This window comes from Delphinus delphis, chromosome 16 (genome assembly GCF_949987515.2).
Source record: "Delphinus delphis chromosome 16, mDelDel1.2, whole genome shotgun sequence".
NCBI lineage: Eukaryota > Metazoa > Chordata > Mammalia > Artiodactyla > Delphinidae > Delphinus > Delphinus delphis.
The window spans coordinates 78,190,652-78,209,801 of NC_082698.1; the positions used below are offsets into that span (position 1 = coordinate 78,190,652).

The window sequence follows — 19,150 nt, forward strand, 5'->3', positions numbered from 1 at the left end:
CACTTTGTTGATTGTGTCTTTTACTGAACAAAAGCTTTTAATTTTGATAAGATCCAATTTATCTATTTTTGCTTTGATGTCATATCCAAGAAATCATTGCCAAATCCAATGTTATGAGGCTTTCAACTATGTTTTCTTCTAAGAGTTTTGTATTTTTAGCTCTTACATTTAGACTTTCGCTTCATTTGGAGCTAATTTTTGTATATGGTGTATGGTAAGGATCTCTGTTCCTTTATGACATGAGTTTTGGAGGGCAAGTGTCTGCTGATAATAACCCTGATTCTCCCAGTAAAAGAGCATCCTGGTCTTACACTTCTGTGGTCCCCAGGGCCTCACTTTGCATTTCCATATACATTTTAGAGTAAGCTTATAAGTTTCTACCAAAAAGAAAAGGAAAGGAAAGGAAAGGGAAAAAAAAGAAAAGAAAAGCAAAGCCTGCTGGGATTTTGATATGGATAGCACTGGATCTTTAACTCTATTTAGGGATATCCTAAACTCTATTTTGGATATCTTAGCAATATTAAATCTTACGATCCATTAAACTAACATCTCTTCATTTATTTGGGTCTTCTTTAATTTCACTCTACGATGTTTTATAGTATTCAGTATAGAATCTTGCACATTTTAAAATACTTATTCTTAAATATTTTGCTGCTATTATGAACATTATTATTTTAAAATTCTACTTTTTGCTGGTATGTAGAAATACAATTTTACATTGACCTTGGATCCTGCAACCTTGCTAGATTCAATTTTTAGTTAAAATATTACTATAGGTTTCCCAGGAATTTCTACATAAATAATCATAGTCTTAAAATAGAGTGATTTTACCTCTTCCTTTCCAATATTTATGTCTTTTATTTAATTTTTATGATTTTCAGTTGGGCAAAGATTTCTTAGATGATATACAAAAAGCATTAGCCATAAAGAAAAATAAAATTGCACTTAATACACATTTAAAACTTTTGCTCTCCAAAAACATCATTAAGAAAATGAAAAAGTACTATTTACTGAGAAAAAATATACATACGTACATATATATATGTGTATGACAACAGATTTTTATCTGAAATATAGAAAGAACTCCTTCAACTCAATAATTTAATTTTTAAAATGGACAAAAGAGGGACTTCCCTGGCCATCCAGTGGTTAGGACTCCGCATTTCCTCTGCAGGGGGCATGGGTTTGATCCCTAGTTGGGGAACTAAGATCTTGTATGCTGCGTGACACAGCCAAAAAAAAAAAAAGACAAAGACTTGAAGACAATTCATTTCAAAAGGTATCTAAATGCCTCTAAGCACAGGAAAGAGTCCCACCATCATCATTCACTAGTAGGTGGACCCCTCTCACCACTGGTCTGCACTTCCAGGATAAAGTCATCATTGGACTGGCCTTCGACTGTGTGGACAAGATGGTTTACTGGACCGACATCAGTCAGCCTTCCATTGGGAGAGCCAGTCTGCATGGTGGAGAGCCAAGCACCATCATTCGACAAGGTGGGCAAGCAAATGTCAGTCTTCCTTTTGGGGTTTTGCTTCTAGCAGCCCACGTGGCTCTTGGGAGAGAGTGGAGGGATGCGGTGTATGGTTGTTTGCAGGATATGGTAATCTGAGAGGGGCTGTGTTCTCAACCTCAAACATCGCCCTTTCCAGCCTTCTCTGAAGAGTCCTCTGAGGACTCATCACTAAATCATGAACATCTTAGCTGGGATTTGTTGCTAGCCTAAGGAGAGTAAAATTAAAACGGGGTAAATGTCCATGCCTGTCTCTGAAAGCTTCTGTAGCCAGTTTTAAGGAATAATAAAGGCCAAACTCCACCATCCAGTTTGGATATACATTTCACCCTCTGGCTGCTGAGCCTAGAACCAATTCTCAGACTGTCTGCCCCAGGGTGGGTGGTCCATCAGGCAATAAGCAGATAGATCGTAAAGATGGAAGGATCACGAGCATATTGGCAAATATTGTCCCTGAGAAGTGAGTCTATTCGCAAGACAGTTTTCCAGTTGAAGGGTTGTCACTTCAACCTGTAATCTCATGGTGGGGTGGGTCTCCTCTCTTCTACCTCACCCCCACTGGACCTTGCTCAGATTGCCAGAAGAGTACAGAAAATCAGGCTGAACTCTTACAGACATTTCTGTTTTTGTTGCCTCACTGATGATAAAGCACATGGCACTTTGGCACAGCTTACCCCTCAACATTTAACCTCAATTCCTTAACTTACGGATGCTGATTTAAGCTGAGGACTCTATTATGTTAATGCCTACCTTCAACAAGCCAAGGCTATTTTACGTAGATATGTTGTATCAAGATTCAAGTCCATTATGACAAAAACCCAAGGGCCTGTAAAAATTCTCCTGTACTGAAAAGGTCAAATATTACACATTACGAAGTCTGTGACTCATCAGCTGACTTGCAGATATTTTCAATCAAAAGACATTGTCATGCCAATGATATTTGCTGTGTAAAATCATCTTGTTTCCTCTGCAAAACACTCAAATCAAAGATACATCCTTAAAATATATGAGCCTCTTTGGTATTTCTTTTTACTTGGGGCCAACTGTAGATTTTCTAATTTCCAATTTAACATTTCCCTAGAAATTGGTACTCTGGAAGGGTCCCTGTGCCTGCGGAGTAGCCCCTGGGGCATGTTTTTCCTTCCTTGGCTCCTTCGGAAGAGATGATGTAGCAGGAATTAAACTGAGGTTGAGTTAAATATGTCTGACTTTGGACATAGACCTCAAATCCTTTTCTGGAATCCAGTATGCTATTTAAATAATGTCTGCTAGTTTTCATGGCTTGCTTTAATGAACAGAAGTTTGAAAATGCCTTTTTGCATCTTATCACTGTTAAAAATGTTGTTGCTATTATCTGTGATTTAACTTCAAAACCCAGTGGAAGAGGGGAGTAGGTCATCGTTTGCTATTTCCTGTTGCTTTTGGAACTGATAATCCAAGAAAGCTTTAAGCTCAGTAAGAAACATTCCAGACAAAAGCCCACTGTGAAAACACAGAATTAAATCAGAATGTGATCTTTGTAGAAGAAAGATCCCTAGGGATACATTTTTTTTTTAATTTCAAAAAGAGAGAAAGAAACTTCCACTTACATCTTCATCGTGGTATGTGTTGGTACATTCCTAGTGAGTGAAAATGGCAGTGTGTATCTTTTCTTTTTCTTTTCTTCTTAATTTCATAACGTCTGAATCCTGGGTTTCTCTGTCTTTCCTTGAGTTAAAGCCCTAGCCAAATATCTTTGAAAAGTATCGTCATCTGTTTCCTTTCAACATAATCAGTGTGGAATATATTGCCCTGACGTCTTCCCATCTTGCCCTGACTCACAGCAAAGGATGAGGTTTTCCAGGCCTTTCCTTTGGCTCCTTATCCCATAAAGTATTTTCCTGGTTGGGGAAGGAGGTATGGTTGCTCTTGGGTTTGACGTCAAGAGCAGGGCTGTTTATAAAGAGACAACGTGACACGGAGTTCCTTCCTGGAACTTGTAAAGAGACGCTCACTGAACAGCCTTCCCTGGTCCCACTGTTCTATGTGTGTCTGAATAGCTCATGCCTCTCAGACAGGATGTACTCATTCCAAATATACCCCAGAATGATTTCTTCTGATATTGTCTGAAAGTTGAAAGGGGCCTTTGGAGTTCAGTCTCACCATCTCTTTGCCTCTAGGGACATGGAAAATATTTTAATACTTTATAAATCTTTACTTTTGGATAGAACAATAAAGAACTTGTTTAAAATTAGAAACTGCTGTTTTTAATCCTTAATAAACTTCCTCTGTTGGGGGTCCTTTGAGGGGGCTTAGACATTGCCGGCATTCACAGTCATGATTGTATTAGGGGTCTAGTGAAAGCCGATGTGGAGGGGGCTGAAGGTCGGGATTGCTCCTCTATTGATGAAAGAACACAGTGCTGCACCTGCCACAACTAAGGAGCCAGCGAGCCACAACTAAGGAGCCCGCCTGCCACAAATAAGACCCGATGCAACCAAATAAAGAAAGAAAGCAGAAAAAAAACAGTGCTGGGTTGGTTTCCTCGTTCCAGGCCCCTGGGGCAGGTTAGCTCCATCCTCGGCTCTCCCCCTTCCTGTTTCCACTTCCAGCTGTACTAGATGACCTTCGATTCTATAATCAGCAGAGGGGAAAGAATCCCAGATGACACCAGTAAAACCCTGGTGGGGTTTTAGCTTTTAACTTGATTGTATTTCTAGTCAGGAAACCATTGCAATCTTGAACTCCTGATTGGGTTAGGTGGGTGCTGAAGGTTCCCATTGCAGTCAGCTGAGGCTGTGGCAACCCCTGGCTTGGAAATCAGTTGCTTATAGCCTAGTAGGACTTCTGGGTGCTATTCACAATTCCTGACACCCCTTCTTTGTAATCCTAATACTTGTATCAAAGTAATAACAGCTGTGATTTCTTGCATATATTATTTCTCTGAAATAACCTTTTTTCCCCATTGATGAATAAGGTAAATCTGTCCCGTTCCCATCTTCAGATCTTCTGGTGCCTCCCCTTTGCATAAGGGATAAGCTCTAAGCTCATTAACACGGGCATCCTAATTTCATCTCTGGCCACCCTCCACCCTCGGGGTCTCCAGCCACACAAAATGACATATGGTTTACTTCAGGCCGTGTCTATTCTTCCTTTAGACCTATGTGCTGGTCCCACTACCTGGAAAACCTTTATCCAGGATCTTTGCCTGACAAAGTCCTGTTGTTTCTGCAGGAACCAGCTTTAGGAGGTGTTATCTCCCCCAGGAATCCTTCCCTGGTGTCCCCACGCTGAGTCCAGTGTCCCTCCTTCATGTTCCCACAGAACCTGGAACTCAGTCTGAACTGTGATTGGCTGTGGGCTTCTTCTTGAAGGCAGGGCCACAGCTTCAGCATCTTTGTGGGCCTGGCTCCCAATGTAGTGCACAGGGTGGATGTCCATCGAGGGAATGAGTAGCATTTTTCAATTTGTCACTAAGTGTTACTTATCTTAAACAACAAGCATTGAACACTCCCATTTGCTTTTTTCAAGGTGCAAGGATTGGATGCCAGGTGAAATAGCACTGAGTAATCAGAAAAACCTCATCTTACTTGCTTTAAAAAATATCAGGAGTGTTTGGTGTTTGCTTCTAGATCTTGGAAGCCCATGTTTGGTGTTTGCTTCTAGATCTTGGAAGCCCAGAAGGCATTGCTCTTGACCATCTTGGCCGCAACATCTTCTGGACGGATTCTCACCTGGATCGGATAGAAGTTGCAAAGCTGGATGGGACCCAGCGCCGGGTGCTGTTTGAGACTGATTTGGTGAATCCCAGAGGCATCGTGACGGATTCCGTGAGAGGGTATCTTTGTGTAAATCTGTGTGTGCGTCTCTTCTATTTGCATCTGCCCTTTTGGATTTTCTCAAATGTTAGGCTATAACTCCAGCACTGCTCTCCTGAAATGAATGAGTTTAGGACGAGTGAGTCTACAGTCGGAGGCTTGCAGATATCCATGGCGAGATGGCAGTATGTTCACGTGTGATCATGGACTTGATACCGTGTTCCACTTTCCAATCTTTTACCAAGAGCCTTTGTAAGTTGACAGCTCAGAAATTGGATATTTCCACTTGGGTTGAATGGGAATCAACACCTGACTTGTATCGATCCCAGAAGAGTATCAAGGTAGCATAAATGTCCCCCTGGGGCTCCTTCCTGGGGGCCAACCCAGCATGAACACCTTGGAGTCCCTCCCTATGGGTTTTGTCAGCATATCAGTGCTTTTTCTCCCTTTCCCTTACTGCAAGCTCTACATCTTACACACCGGGCCCGTGTCTCCTTGACGCTTTGACTCTTTCCCTTTGAGCCACACCTCTTGTTCTGTGGCCACTCAACCACCTGCCTGACAGCAGGTGCCTTGACCACTGCCTCTGCCAGCCTTGCTTCTGGGCTTCATCCCCTGGGTCTGCTGTGCCTTCCTGTGTGGTGACAGCATATGGGAATTATTCCCATGTGTTTATGTCAGTTATGGTGTTCTGGGGTTTTTTGTTGTTGTTGTTGTTTGTATTTGCGGTACGCGGGCCTCTCACTGTTGTGGCCTCTCCCGTTGCGGAGCACAGGCTCTGGACGCGCAGGCTCAGCGGCCATGGCTCACGGGCCCAGCCGCTCCACGGCATGTGGGATCTTTCCGGACCGGGGCACGAACCCGTGTCCCCTGCGTCGGCAGGTGGACTCTCAACCACTGCGCCACCAGGGAAGCCCGTTCTGGGGTTTTTTAAACAGTTTTACTGAGATATAATACGTAACTTATGTTTAAGGGGAGTGAAATCGAGAGTAACAGAAAGATTCAAGTGAAGAGCCAGATCCAAGGGTCTTTGCAAAGGAAAATGTCTTGACGCCTGCAGATCCTTTTCAGCCGTTCTGTGTCTCAGTGTCTGCTAATGTCTTCACCATGGGTTCTTTATAAGTGTTTTTTTTCCATAATGAACTTTATTTTTTAAATTTTATTTTAATTTTTTTTGGCTGCCCCTTGCAGTTTGCAGGGTCTTAGTTCCCCAACCAGGGATGGAACCCAGGCCCTCAGCAGTGAAAGCGCGGAGTCCTAACCCCTGGACCGCCAAGGAATTCCCCTCGTTTAAAGTTTTTTGTTGTTGTTGTTATTTTTTTAACTTTTTATTTTATATTAGAGTCAAGTTGATTTACAGTGTTGTGTCAGTTTCAGGTGTACAGCAAAGTGATTCAGTTATACATATACATGTATCTATTCTTTTTCAAATTCTTTTCCCATTTAGGTTGTTACGTAATATTGAACAGAGTTCCCTCTGCCATATAGTAGGTCTTGCTGGTTATCCATTGTTTTAAAATTAATTAATTAATTAATTATTTTTTTGGCCGCGTTGCATTTTCACTGCTGCGCGCAGGCTTTCTCTAGTTGCATCAAGCGGGGGCTATTCTTCGTTGCGGTGCGCGCGCTTCTCATTGAGGTGGCTTCTCTTGTTGCAGAGCATGGGCTCTAGGCATCTGGGCTTCAGTAGTTGTGGCATGCAGTCTCAGTAGTTGTGGCGCATGGGCTCTAGAGCACAGGCTCAGTAGTTGTGGCTTGCGGGCACTAGAGCGCAGGCTCAGTAGTTGTGGCTCATGGGCTCTAGAGTGCAGGCTCAGTAGTTGTGGCACACAGGCTTAGATGCTCTGTGGCGTGTGAGATCCTCCAGGACCAGGGCTCGAACCCGTGTCCCCTGCATTAGCAGGCGGATTCTTTTTTTTTTTTTTAACATCTTTATTGGGGTATAATTGCTTTACAATGGTGTGTTAGTTTCTGCTTTATAACAAAGTGAATCAGTTATACATATACATATGTTCCCATATCTCTTCCCTCTTGCGTCTCCCTCCCTCCCATGGCAGGCGGATTCTTAACCACTGCGCCACCAGTAGCGTGTACATGTCAATCCCAAACTCCCTAACTATCCCTCCCCCCAACCCTTCTCCTCTGGTAACCATAAGTTCATTCTCCAAGTCTGTGAGTCTTAAGTGTTTTCTAAGTGAACTTTTTCTCATGCATCTTCATATTTTTCTTCCTCTTTCTCCTCCTTTTCCTCCTCCAGGAATCTTTATTGGACAGACTGGAACAGAGATAGCCCCAAAATCGAAACTTCCTACATGGATGGCACAAACCGGAGGATCCTTGTGCAGGATGACCTGGGTTTGCCCAACGGGCTGACCTTTGACGCTTACTCATCTCAACTCTGCTGGGTGGATGCAGGTGATGGAAAGCCCCAGGCCTGGCTCCCGGGGTTGGAACAGTGCCTTGTTTTTTACCAAACAATTATTGTTACCCCCTGTACTATCAAGATTATCTGTTATGGGGAAGAGAGCTTAAGATAACTGCTTTTTTCCTGCACAAACAATAGCTGCATATCTTTGCTCTGAAATTTATTGTTTCTCTAGGCTTGACACAGTCTAGGGAGAGGTCTTAATCTTCCAGGTCAGGGGTCAGCAAACTACAGCCCTGGGACAAATCCAACCTCCTTGGTATAACCCAGGAGCTATAAACGGTTTTCACATTTAAAAAAAAATTAATTTATTTATTTGTTTTTATTTTTGGCCGTGTTGGGTCTTCATTGCTGCGCACAGGTTTTCTCTAGTTGCGGCAACTCTTCGCTGCGGTGCGTGGGCTTCTCGTTGCGGTGGCTTCTCTTGTTGCAGAGCACGGGCTCTAGGCGCGCGGGCTTCGGTAGTTGTGGCTTCAGTAATTGTGGCTCATGGGCTCTAGAGCGCAGGATCAGTAGTTTTGGTACACAGGCTTAGTTGCTCCGCAGCATGTGGGATCTTGCCAGACCAGGGCTCGAACCCGTGTCCCCTGCATTGGCAGCCAGATTCCTAACCACAGCACCACCAGGGAAGCCCCGGTTTTCACATTTTTAAATGTTACATTTTAAAAGGTTATATACAGCACGTGGAAAGGAGGGCCTCTGGAGTGTGGAGTTCTGGAGTTTGGAGAGAGAAAACTGTAGCTGGAGCTTCAGCTTCCTGTTTGCCACCAACAAAATTATCAGCATCTTGCATCAACCGTGCACTATCGATCCCTCCCTCTCTCCTACTCATTTCCCTCAAGCATTTTAAGAAGCCCCAGTGAAGAGCCTTAAAGAAGCAGTCCAGGATCATGCATTCTCATTGCCTCTTGGAAAACAGGGAGGCCTCCATGGCAAGTTCCCACCTCACATAGGAAGAGAAGGGCCACATAAAGGGAAAAGAACTTCCAAAGATATAAAGAAGGTGTCTCATTCCTCCACATCCAATAGTACTTGTGTACAAAGCTTTAAAAGATGGAAGCAGAGTTTGATGGGCCTGCCTGCAGTTACCAGTGCCATCATGTGCTCTGGACTCTACCCATTTTTACTGAGTGTATAATCTACATGGTCATTTCTAACTGAGTACTACGCCGTCATACGACGTCACCGAGGCCTCCAAAACACTGTGTATTTTAATTTGCATTTTTATAAGACTGTTTAGGCAAGCTCAAGTGGTAATGCAAAATTTCTTATTATAGGATGCTTCGGAGTTTCAGATTTAAGACAATGACAACTTAATTCAGTTGGCATTAGAGCTATCTAAAAGTTTTTTCAATCCATAGACTGTTTTGCAGACAAACTAGTTGGCTCAAATTTATTAGTCTCACACTCCTGCTGAGGCTCATTTTATATTTCACATGCAAGAATCTGAACGTCTCAGAAATGTAGTGCAAATCACACATTCAGCCTAGTCATACTCATTTTCAGTACGGTCAAGTCTTCTCCCAAAGACCAAATGATTTGATAGAAATACTCTACCTTTCAGACTGGGGACAAACTAAACCTTGGCATTTTCAGTAAACTATTTGTTTACATTAATAAAATAGATTGATACTGTAAAATAAATAAATAAAAGGTTATATAAATGCTTATATAATGTCCTGGGTTTTTGCCTCTTGGCTCACAAAACCTAAACTAGTTACTAACTGGCCCTTTAAGAAAAAGTTTGCTGACCCCCCAGAGCCTGTCCTCATCCTGATACCTATTAAGCACGTCACAACTTAACATTCTTGTAGCTCCCGCTTGTCCCCGGGGGCTTAGGCAGGACTTGAGGCCAAGGAAGATAAAGTAATGCAGCCCTGATGTGTGCTCCGGCCTGGGCAGATTTGGGGTGTCCCTCAGGCGAGGGATGTGGGCAAGATGCTCAGCCGGGGAGGAATGTCAGCTATCCATCAAGTCTCTCTTGTGTTCCTGCTTTGTTCTAGACACTGTCGGGTGCCACGGGGGATGCAGGGAGTAAAGCGTGCGCAGTTAAGTGAAAGCCCAAGCCTTAAGTTGGTCATGATGCGGGTATCGATGCGAGGCTGTGCAGCTCGGCAATTCTAAGGGCTCTGAATGCAGGGAGGGGAGGTGTGGAGAGGCTTCAAGGAGGAGGGGCTTGAGCAGGAGCTGGAAGATGGCATCGTTCCTAAGTCCCCGGGAACTGGTGAAACGGGGTGCTCTTCCTCTGCTCCAGCTTCTGTCTCCCTGTCAGAACCAGGTATGGGTACTGGATGGAGGGGGTGTTGATCAGTGAGGGGCCAGGGAGGATGAACAGACAACTTTCCAGTTTAGAAGAGCAACTCTTGTGTTCTCTAGGATATGAGCCTGTAGCGCTCCCTCTCACCCTTGCCCTCATTACTCTCGTTTTTGGACACAAAGGGCCCATTTCTTGTATGAACAATGGACGATTTGTGTTTGCCCCACACAGGCACCCATCGGGCCGAATGCCTGAAGCCCGATCAGCCCAGCAGACGCAAGGTTCTTGAAGGGCTCCAGTATCCTTTCGCCGTTACAAGCTTCGGGAAGAATCTCTATTACACAGACTGGAAGATGTACGTCAGCAGCTGGAGCGTGGGGGCCGGGGGGCCTGCCCTGCCGCCCTCTCTGGAGGCCACGCCCTTCCCAAGTGGCCTCTTGGCTTGACCTTCCCGCCCCAGAGGTGCCCCCTCTGCCTCGCCCTTTGGTTGTCAGAGAGGAGGGCAAGGAATGGGAGGCGGGGCTTCTAGGGAAGCAGGGGGTGCCACGTACCATCTGGATGCTCCTGGATGGGCAGCTTCAAGTGCAGACTTGGACTTCCTGGGCATGTCTATTCTCTCCCCAGGAGCCGATCTCGGTCACTTGGCTGGTGGGCTCCATGCCCCCATTTTATTTTAATTCTTAAACTGCAGTATTCCCAAAGCCGCTTCTTGACCAGCTCTTCCCGCAGGAAGGTGGGGTTAAACCGAGCAAGCAGATGTGGCAAGGGCATCTGTATAGAAAGTCGATTTCCCAGCTTGGAATTTAGAGCCGGAGGGAAGAGCTAGCTGACCTTTTCCAATTTTTTTTTTTTTAAGAAGCCAGAGAACTGCACGCCTGTCTCATCCCAGGAAGAGGGAGGGATGGCTAGGAAGCAAGGCCAGTGAATCTGTTGATGGCCTCCAAACAACAAAAGAGGCTGCCCCCTAGAGAAGAGTTCAAGACCTTAGATGTATTGTAACCTCCCATCTTTTGGTGCTCTGTAGGAATTCCGTGGTCGCTGTGGACCTTGCTATTTCCAGAGAGACGGATTCCTTCCATCCCCACAAAGAGACCCGGCTGTATGGCATCACCACCGCCCTGTCTCAGTGTCCTGAAGGTAACTCACCTGTGCTGTAACTGGTCAGGGGGCTGGAAGCACTCTGGGGCTCAGAGCCCACACTCCGGCTGCTACCTATGTGGCCTCTCGTAGCCCTTATCACGTGGCAGGTGAGACACAGTCCCTTCCGTCATGGGTCTTCATTATTGAGTAGGTGAGCCAAGATGAATCAATAGAAAATGTTAAAGAATGAAGTGGATCGAGGATAAGGGTGAGGAAGAGTCTAAAAGTATGCGGTCTTCAGGTTCCAAGGAGGAACATCAGTGTTAGGATCTCTGCTGCTTTAAAATCCATCCATTTGGCCTGACAGCAACAGCAGTAATTCATAATAATAATAATTACCAGGCAAACATGGATGTGATACTTACTGTGAGCTAGGTACGTCACATATATTAAGTCACTTAGCATACTAAGTGCTTCGTATCCACTCGTTCACTTAATCCTTGTAGCAACCCTATGAGGTAGGTACTATTATTATGCTCACCTTATAAATAAGGAAACGGAAGCCACTTGCCCAGAGTCACACGGTCACTCATGGTGCTCACGATGGCAGAACCAGGGATGAGCTATGCAGCCTGGCTTGAGTCTATGCTAGGCTGCCTCTCCAAATTCTCTCCCCTAACCCAACCTCCTTCCTGGTTTCCCTCCTGTCCCCCAGTCAAGTGGCCAAGCTAGATAAAGAACACATTGTGCTTTAAAATTCCAACCCCATGTTCTGTTCAGAGCTGGAAAACCCTCCCTGAGATCTGTTTAATAGCTTCAATGGTAAATCTGCGTAGCCCCCAGATCAGGAATCAAGGTTTTTGCACATCTGGCAAATCCTTGATGATGAGGAAACAGCCGATAGATAAGCTGAGCTGAGTGCCCTGTGCAGCCTTCCCTGTTCCCCAGGAGCCCCCACAAGCTTGGCCTCCCAGAGACCAAAAAGGGGTGTAGTATGGAGGCCACTCTCTTAGCTGTTGAGCTGACTTCTGCCTTTTCCAGGTCACAACTACTGCTCAGTGAACAATGGTGGCTGCACCCACCTCTGCTTGGCCACCCCAGGAAGCAGGACCTGCCGTTGCCCTGACAATACCCTGGGCGTTGACTGTATCGAGCGGAAATGAAGACAAGAGTGCCTCATTCCCTCTCTAAAGTATTTCACAGCAACACCCTACTTGAAAGGGTCCAGACTGAAAACTGTCTGACCTGGTGGCTAAGTGGACACCAGGTCCAGGGCCAACCCAGCCTGAACCCCAACAGCATTGCCCTCACTGTTCCCCAAAACATATGCCCTGCACTTCTGGAATGGGAAAGCCTCTACTCCTACGCAAAGACAGAAAACCTCCCTGACCCCAACCCGCAGACAAGCTTATACAGCCCTGAGTGAAGATTATATGCCCCGTCCTGGTGCTGGAAACTTTCCCCAACCTTAACACCCCAGTGGTGAGTAGAACCTCCCCAGGCCTGAACTGCCCCTTCCCTGTGGCCTTACGAGCTCAGCCTCACTCTGAGATACCCATCATCCCGTCAGCTGCTGAACACACCAGCCAGGATTGTCTAGGCAAGGCTGTGAGCAAAGGAGGGAGTTAGCCCTCCCACACTTTCGTCTTGGTGCTCTGATTTCCCTTTTTATACTCCTGGCTTTGAATCCCTGAGTTCTGTACCACCTGCATCCTGCCCAAGGCCCACATTATAGAGAGCAAGCCCTGCTTTTTGGTCAAAACCCACCCTGTCCGAAGGATACATGGGTATTTGGTGGATGATACTGAGAAACCTCTCCCAGCTAAATTATTGGCATTTCAGCAGTCGTCTTTGGTAGTCAAATGCTCAAATCAAAGGAGTGTCCTGCAGTAGGACTTTCAATGTGTGGAGTCAGATGTTTGAGGATGGGGATTCTATAGATGTGCCTTAAATTATACCAAAGATGACCAGAGCACTTGGATCCTAGCATCTGGTCTCTGGGGTGGCACAGCCCCACTGCTGGCACCTGTATCCAGCCTCCTAATGGAGACCCATCTGAGACACAGGCTGGGGCTGGTACCAGAGATGACACCCCCTATAGTCCCTCACCTCTGGCCTCCACCCATGAGATCCAATCTACAATCAACCATAAGCTTTCTTCTCCTTTGTTTCTCCCTCTATCCATGGCCCTTGCTGGCTGTATTCTCATGCAAAATCACAATCCAGGAGGGCCAAACTGAATATTTATACTAGTGATCCAGACCATTTATTGCTCATTGGTGTAATTAAAAGGACCATTGCCACATTTCATGTGTATGTTTCTACAGTTTGTTTAGAAAACCTCTCCTGACTATATATAGCTAGTGGGTTTTTTTTGTTTGTTTGCTTGTTGTTTTTTTGTCAACTGCTTCCCAGAGTCCTAAAATGATAGAAATTTTGGACTGAAAGCTGAGATTAAGGAATTTGAGTCAGTAAAGATCGGGGTAAGGGAGTAGAGAAGACTCAGAAGTATCTCAAAGAGACTGACCAAGAGCAGGAATGGAAAGCCCAAGAGAAAGGGTGGAGGAGGGGATTTAACAATAGCAATGAGAAAAATTCTTAAATAACGCCAAAGAAAAAAATGGTATGTCCTTGCCAGAGAACACTTATACACTTGACATGGAAGAATATGCCTGTTTTTCTCCGTAAGGAAGAGACCCCTCTTCTTATCTGCAAACCTCAGGACACTCAGCCCCTCCCACCCCCTTTTCTGCAGTACATGAGACCTGAATCAAGAGAGCCTTTCCTTGAATAATTGGAGTTTGTTTTGAGAGGCACATATCCCCAAGAATCACAAGGTTTGGGGAACACATGGGTCTTTTATATAGCCCAACCCCATAAATTAGTTTAATTTTATATTTATCATTCCATATTGAGCCCTCTATAGCAAATGTTTTGTCATGACTTTGTATAATGTTTATAACTATCTTATTCATTTTACTAAACTCATTCTAAAATTTTGTAAATGATAAATTCTTAAACTGTGGAAACCATTGAAGGTGCTTATTAACTGTTCCCCAGATTTGTACAAGTATTGGATGATTATTTGAGTTTACAGCTGTATAAATATTAGTGCAGAAAATAAATTTTTTTTTTTGTTAAAAAATCTCCCTCTATCTTGTATGAATGAAGATATTTAATCTCGGGAGGCGGATTCACAATGGAAAGATAGCCATTTAATAATCTGCAAAACCTATTTAGTCCCCAGTGTTTTAAGGGATGGTTTGTTTCCCAAGTGAGTCCCTGAACTTAGGGGCTGATATTTGACTTAAAAATTAATTCTATTGTGGACATCAAGTCACCCTTTTAAACATTGTTTTCATTTTTTTTTTTTTGCGGTTCGCGGGCCTCTCACTGTTGTGGCCTCTCCCGTTGCGGAGCACAGGCCCCGGACGCGCAGGCTCAGCAGTCATGGCTCACGGGCCCAGCCGCCCCGCGGCATGTGGGATCCTCCCGGACCGGGGCACAAGCCCGTGTCCCCTGCATCGGCAGGTGGGCTCCCAACCACTGCGCCACGAGGGAAGCCCAAACATTGTTTTCATTTTTTAGAAAAATTTTAGCTACAGGCAATAGGGTTTCCTGATTCAGTTCTGAAGATGAGCTGTGTTTTTCTCCCCTCCTCATGTCCAGAAGGAGCAAAGATACCTTCCTGACCTTGGCCACAGAGTGAGACCCCCGTTCCGTTCTAAGCTGCCACCAATGGGAAGTGCCACCCGTGCCGACCCCTGGGGGGATGAGAATGGACCGTTGACTTGGACAGAGTGAAGGGGGCTCAGAAATAGCAGGAACAAGGTGCTCAGAGCTGAAGTTGTTGTAGAGAAGGGACCTGGTACGTCAGGGCCTGCTTGTAAAATGGCACCGTAGTGGGATCAGTTACAGCCTGCCAATGTGGATTTATTGACAGGGACAACTTACGTTAGGGCTAAAACTTCCAGTGTTTTATTCTGGTCATAAAATCGTAAAGGTGATGTCAGGGAAGATGGTGGAGTAGGAAGGTTTAGGAATCCATCCATCTGTCAAAACAGCAGTTGAACTGGCAGGAGCTGTCTGAATAAAGTACTTCGGAACTCTGTGTCTAGTAGAATGCTTGCAGCACCCAGGAGAGAGCTTGATGAAAGGCTGATACATTTTGGTCAATTTCCTCTTAATAGTGGCAACCATCACCCACCCCTCGGCCCCAAGACACTCAGCTGTGGGGACAGCAGCCCACGTTCCTAGTGTTCCTAGTTAGGGCCAGGGTGAGCGATAAGAACAACACTGCTCTCCAAAAATCAGATTTGTGGGTTCTGATCGCTGCTTTTAATTGTTTGGAGGCCAGCACAGAGGGAAAGGTCTTCCTGATGTTGGATTTGGCAATGATTTCTTGTATATGACACCAAATGCACAAGCAACAAAAGAAAAAGATGAATTGGTCATCAAAATTCAAAACTTTTGTGCATCAAAGGAGTGAAATGAGGGACTTCCCTGGTGGTCCACTGGCTAGGACTCTGTGCTCCCAATGCAGGGGGCCCAGGTTCCATCACTGGTCAGGGAACTAGATCCCACATGCCACAACTAAGAGTTCGCATGCTGCAACTAAAAAGATCCTGCACGCGGCAACGAAGATCCCGCGTGCTGCAACTAAGAACTGACACAGCCAAATAAATATATAAACAAATAAATATTTTTTTAAAAAAGAAGTGAAATGACAACCAACCCATGAAAGGGTAGAAAGTATTTGTGAATCCGATATCTGATAAGGGTTAATATCCACAATATGTAAAGAACTATAACTCAACAATAACAATAGCAAAAACAACCCAATCAAAAATGGGCAAAGGATTTGAATAAACATTTTTTCAAAGAAGATATACAAATGGCCAATAAGCACATGAAAAGATGGTCAACATCATTAACCTTTAGGGGAAAGCCAATCAAAACCACAATTCGATATCACTTCACACACATTAGGGTGGCAGATGGCTATCAAAAACAAAAACAGAAAATAACAGTGTTGAGAAGGATGTGGAGAATTGGAACCCTTGTGCATTTCCAGTGGGAACGTAAAATGGTGCTGCCACAAAGGAAGTCCATTTTGCGGTTCCTCAAAAAGTTGAACACAGGGGCTTCCCTGGTGGCGCAGTGGTTGAGAGTCCGCCTGCCGATGCAGGGAACACAGGTGCGTGCCCCGGTCCGCGAAAATCCCACATGCCACGGAGCGGCTGGGCCCGTGAGCCATGGCCGCTGAGCCTGCGCGACCGGAGCCTGTGCTCCGCAACGGGAGAGGCCACAACAGTGAGAGGCCCGCGTACCGCAAAAAAAAAAAAAAAAAAAAAAAAAGTTGAACACAGAATTATCATATGATCCGGCAATTCCACTCCTAGGTATACACCCAAAGAAACTGAAAGCAGGAGCTCGAACAGATACTTGTACACCAATGTTCATAGCAGCATTATTCACAATAGCCAAAACATGAAAATAACCCAAGATTCCCTCACTAGATGAAAGGATAAACAAAATCTAGTGTACACATACAAGGGAATAATATCCAGCCATAAAAAGTAATGGAGTTCTGACACATGCTACAACGTGGATGAACCTTGGAGTCACTGTGCTAAATGAAATAAGCGAGTCACAAAGGAACGAACATTATATGATTCTACTTATGTGAGGTACCTAGAATAGACAAATTCATAGAGACTCAAAGTAGATTAGAGTTTACCAGGTGCTAGGGGCAAGAGGAAATGGGGGTTATTGCTTTATGGTTTCAGAGGTTTTACTTAGGGTGATGGAAAAGGTTTGGATATAAATAGTGGTGATGGTTACACAACATTGTGAATGTACTTAATGCCACATGTACACTTAAAAATGGCAAATTCTATGTAATATATATTCTACCACGATTTTTTAAATTACTAATGTAATATACAAAAAAAACATTGCATGTACACTTTACATGGGTGAATTGTATGGCATATGAATTATAATCTCAATAAACCTGCTTTCTAAAAATACACTGTAATTTAAAGAAAGGCGAGTTACCTAAGATTGGCAAAATGCTGATCATTGTTGTGGTTGGCTGAATTCTAAAGATTCCAAGATTCTAATCTAGGTGCTTTGCAGATGGAATTAAGATTATTGGTTAGCTGGACCCCAAGAGGCCAGTCCATCTAAGGATGATCTCTGTGTCTCCCTTGCCCCCTGGTTTCCTAGCGGAGAGGGAGGGAGAGAGGAGAGTGAATCTAAATGTTTATTTCCCTCTCCCTGCCGACTTGCGGAAGGTTATCTCTACCCCTTGACCACCGAAGGTCACTGCCCCTCTCCAGGTGTCCCCCTTCCCACGCTGTCTGCTAGGGTCCCAGGAACCACTCTCTTCCCTGGTCTCTGGACCTCAGGGAGGTAACAGCCTCCTGGTACTTTCCCCTAGGACTGCTCCGTTCCCTCTGAGGTTCCTCACACCCCAGCCATAACTTTAAACTTCCCTCATATTATCCTAACATGGGTACATCTGGCTTTTGAGACTGCGACTGAAAAAAAATTGCACGGCCTAAAAGCTGAGAATTATGTACTATTCAGCAGACTTAACTGAGGACTTCACAGCCTCTCAGATCACTCTGAGGCTCCGCTCCAAAGAGGCAAGGGAGGAGCCAGATAAATAGTTTTTGCAAAAACAAAAACAAAAAGCAAACAAAAAAACCCCCAGGGAGCTGGAACATCAAAAGATTACTGTTAATTAAAGAACTAAAGAAAACCAGACATTGCAAGTTAATGAATTCAGCGCTTTTCCTTGTATGGAAAGATGCAAGAATCTGGGCTTGAAATTTTTCATTTGATATGCACCTTAGTATTTAGGGCCAGTGTTCTGGTTTTCTCTGTCCTGAATCCCCTCAGGGTGCATGGTCCAGGGTAGCTGCAGTGACTGATGGCAGCAAAACCCTTTGTTTACTGATATGGCAGGTGACATTCTTTGAGCACAAACCCTAACTGACACATAAGTTCATAACTCTATGATCTCCTTTTGAGTATGTTTTTAAATGTTTGTAGTTTAGTTAAAAAAAAATTAAAAAGCTTTTTTATAACCACACCTCATATGTACTTGTGTCCAGTTAGGATACATGTTAGTTACAGTGAAACTAGCAGGTATGAATTATACAGATGTACAGAAAAACGTACCAAAAAGTCCTATTTATTTTGTAGCTCATTTTGACTTTCAGGTGCAGAGCCTGCAACGGCAGAAAACTTAATTTCCTCACTCTGGGGAATTCTAGTTCACTACAGTAATTGCTCAGCCACTCTGGGGTCAAACTCAGTTGTATTAAGGAGCATCGTTGCCCCATCCTTCCTCAGGTTCTCCCCCAGAGCCAAATCTAAGCTCACTGTGAAACTGAGCAGGACCCCATGGGGTTCTCTTGGGCACAGAAACCTTTTTGTCCCCAGTTTCTAATTTACAGGATAAAGACTTCAGCCGCCTAGACCTTCCTGAGTACCACAGGGCAGATTCAAACAATTACTAATCAGGGAAGGGAAGGAATGCAGAAACAGAAGAGGACCAGTCAAGAAACTATAGTGTAGCCATTAAAGCAGGATCCTGGTTCCTCGTCAAGGGATATACATAATATCTTTGAGTTCTTCTGCGGGAATTAAGGCCCCCATCCAGGTGGAGGATGGTAACTTCAGGCTGAGCACAAGATTCCTGGAACATTACGCTGTTACCTCACCACCAACCAATCAGAAGAAAGAACACACACCCTTCAGCCCTCACCCCAAATTTTGCCTGTTTAAAAACTTCACCCTCAAAACCATCGGAGAGTTCGGGGTTCTTGAGCACAAGCCGTTTGTTCTCCTTGGCCCTTTAATAAACCTTTCTCTGCTCCAAACTCCTGAGACCTCACAACTCAGATGGGATTCTAACCCACTGCCTTTTAATTGAGATCGCACACCTGGTGTCAGGACTTAATGAAGCTCAGGTTCTTTATGTCTCAGCTCAGAAGGAATTCAGCAAGAGGTAAAGTGAGACGTAAGAAGTGGATTTATTTAGAGAGATACACATTCCATAGAAC

The 19,150-nt window shown here is 44.6% G+C and overlaps 1 protein-coding gene across 2 annotated transcripts in view; it reads left to right on the forward strand.

The window, feature by feature from the left end:
• Positions 1-14,322, forward strand: part of NID1 (nidogen 1) — a 94,832-nt gene extending 80,510 nt beyond the window's left edge. The window contains exons 15-20 of one of the 2 annotated variants that reach the window (XM_060035025.1): positions 1,370-1,496; positions 5,159-5,330; positions 7,568-7,725; positions 10,224-10,347; positions 11,017-11,129; positions 12,114-14,322. In XM_060035025.1, coding sequence (XP_059891008.1) covers positions 1,370-1,496; positions 5,159-5,330; positions 7,568-7,725; positions 10,224-10,347; positions 11,017-11,129; positions 12,114-12,235 — 816 coding nt within the window. In that variant the 3' untranslated portion in view covers positions 12,236-14,322. The remainder of the gene's footprint in view (positions 1-1,369; positions 1,497-5,158; positions 5,331-7,567; positions 7,726-10,223; positions 10,348-11,016; positions 11,130-12,113) is intronic. The other variant, XM_060035026.1, reaches the window with a different exon arrangement.
• The last annotated feature ends 4,828 nt before the right edge of the window (positions 14,323-19,150 follow it).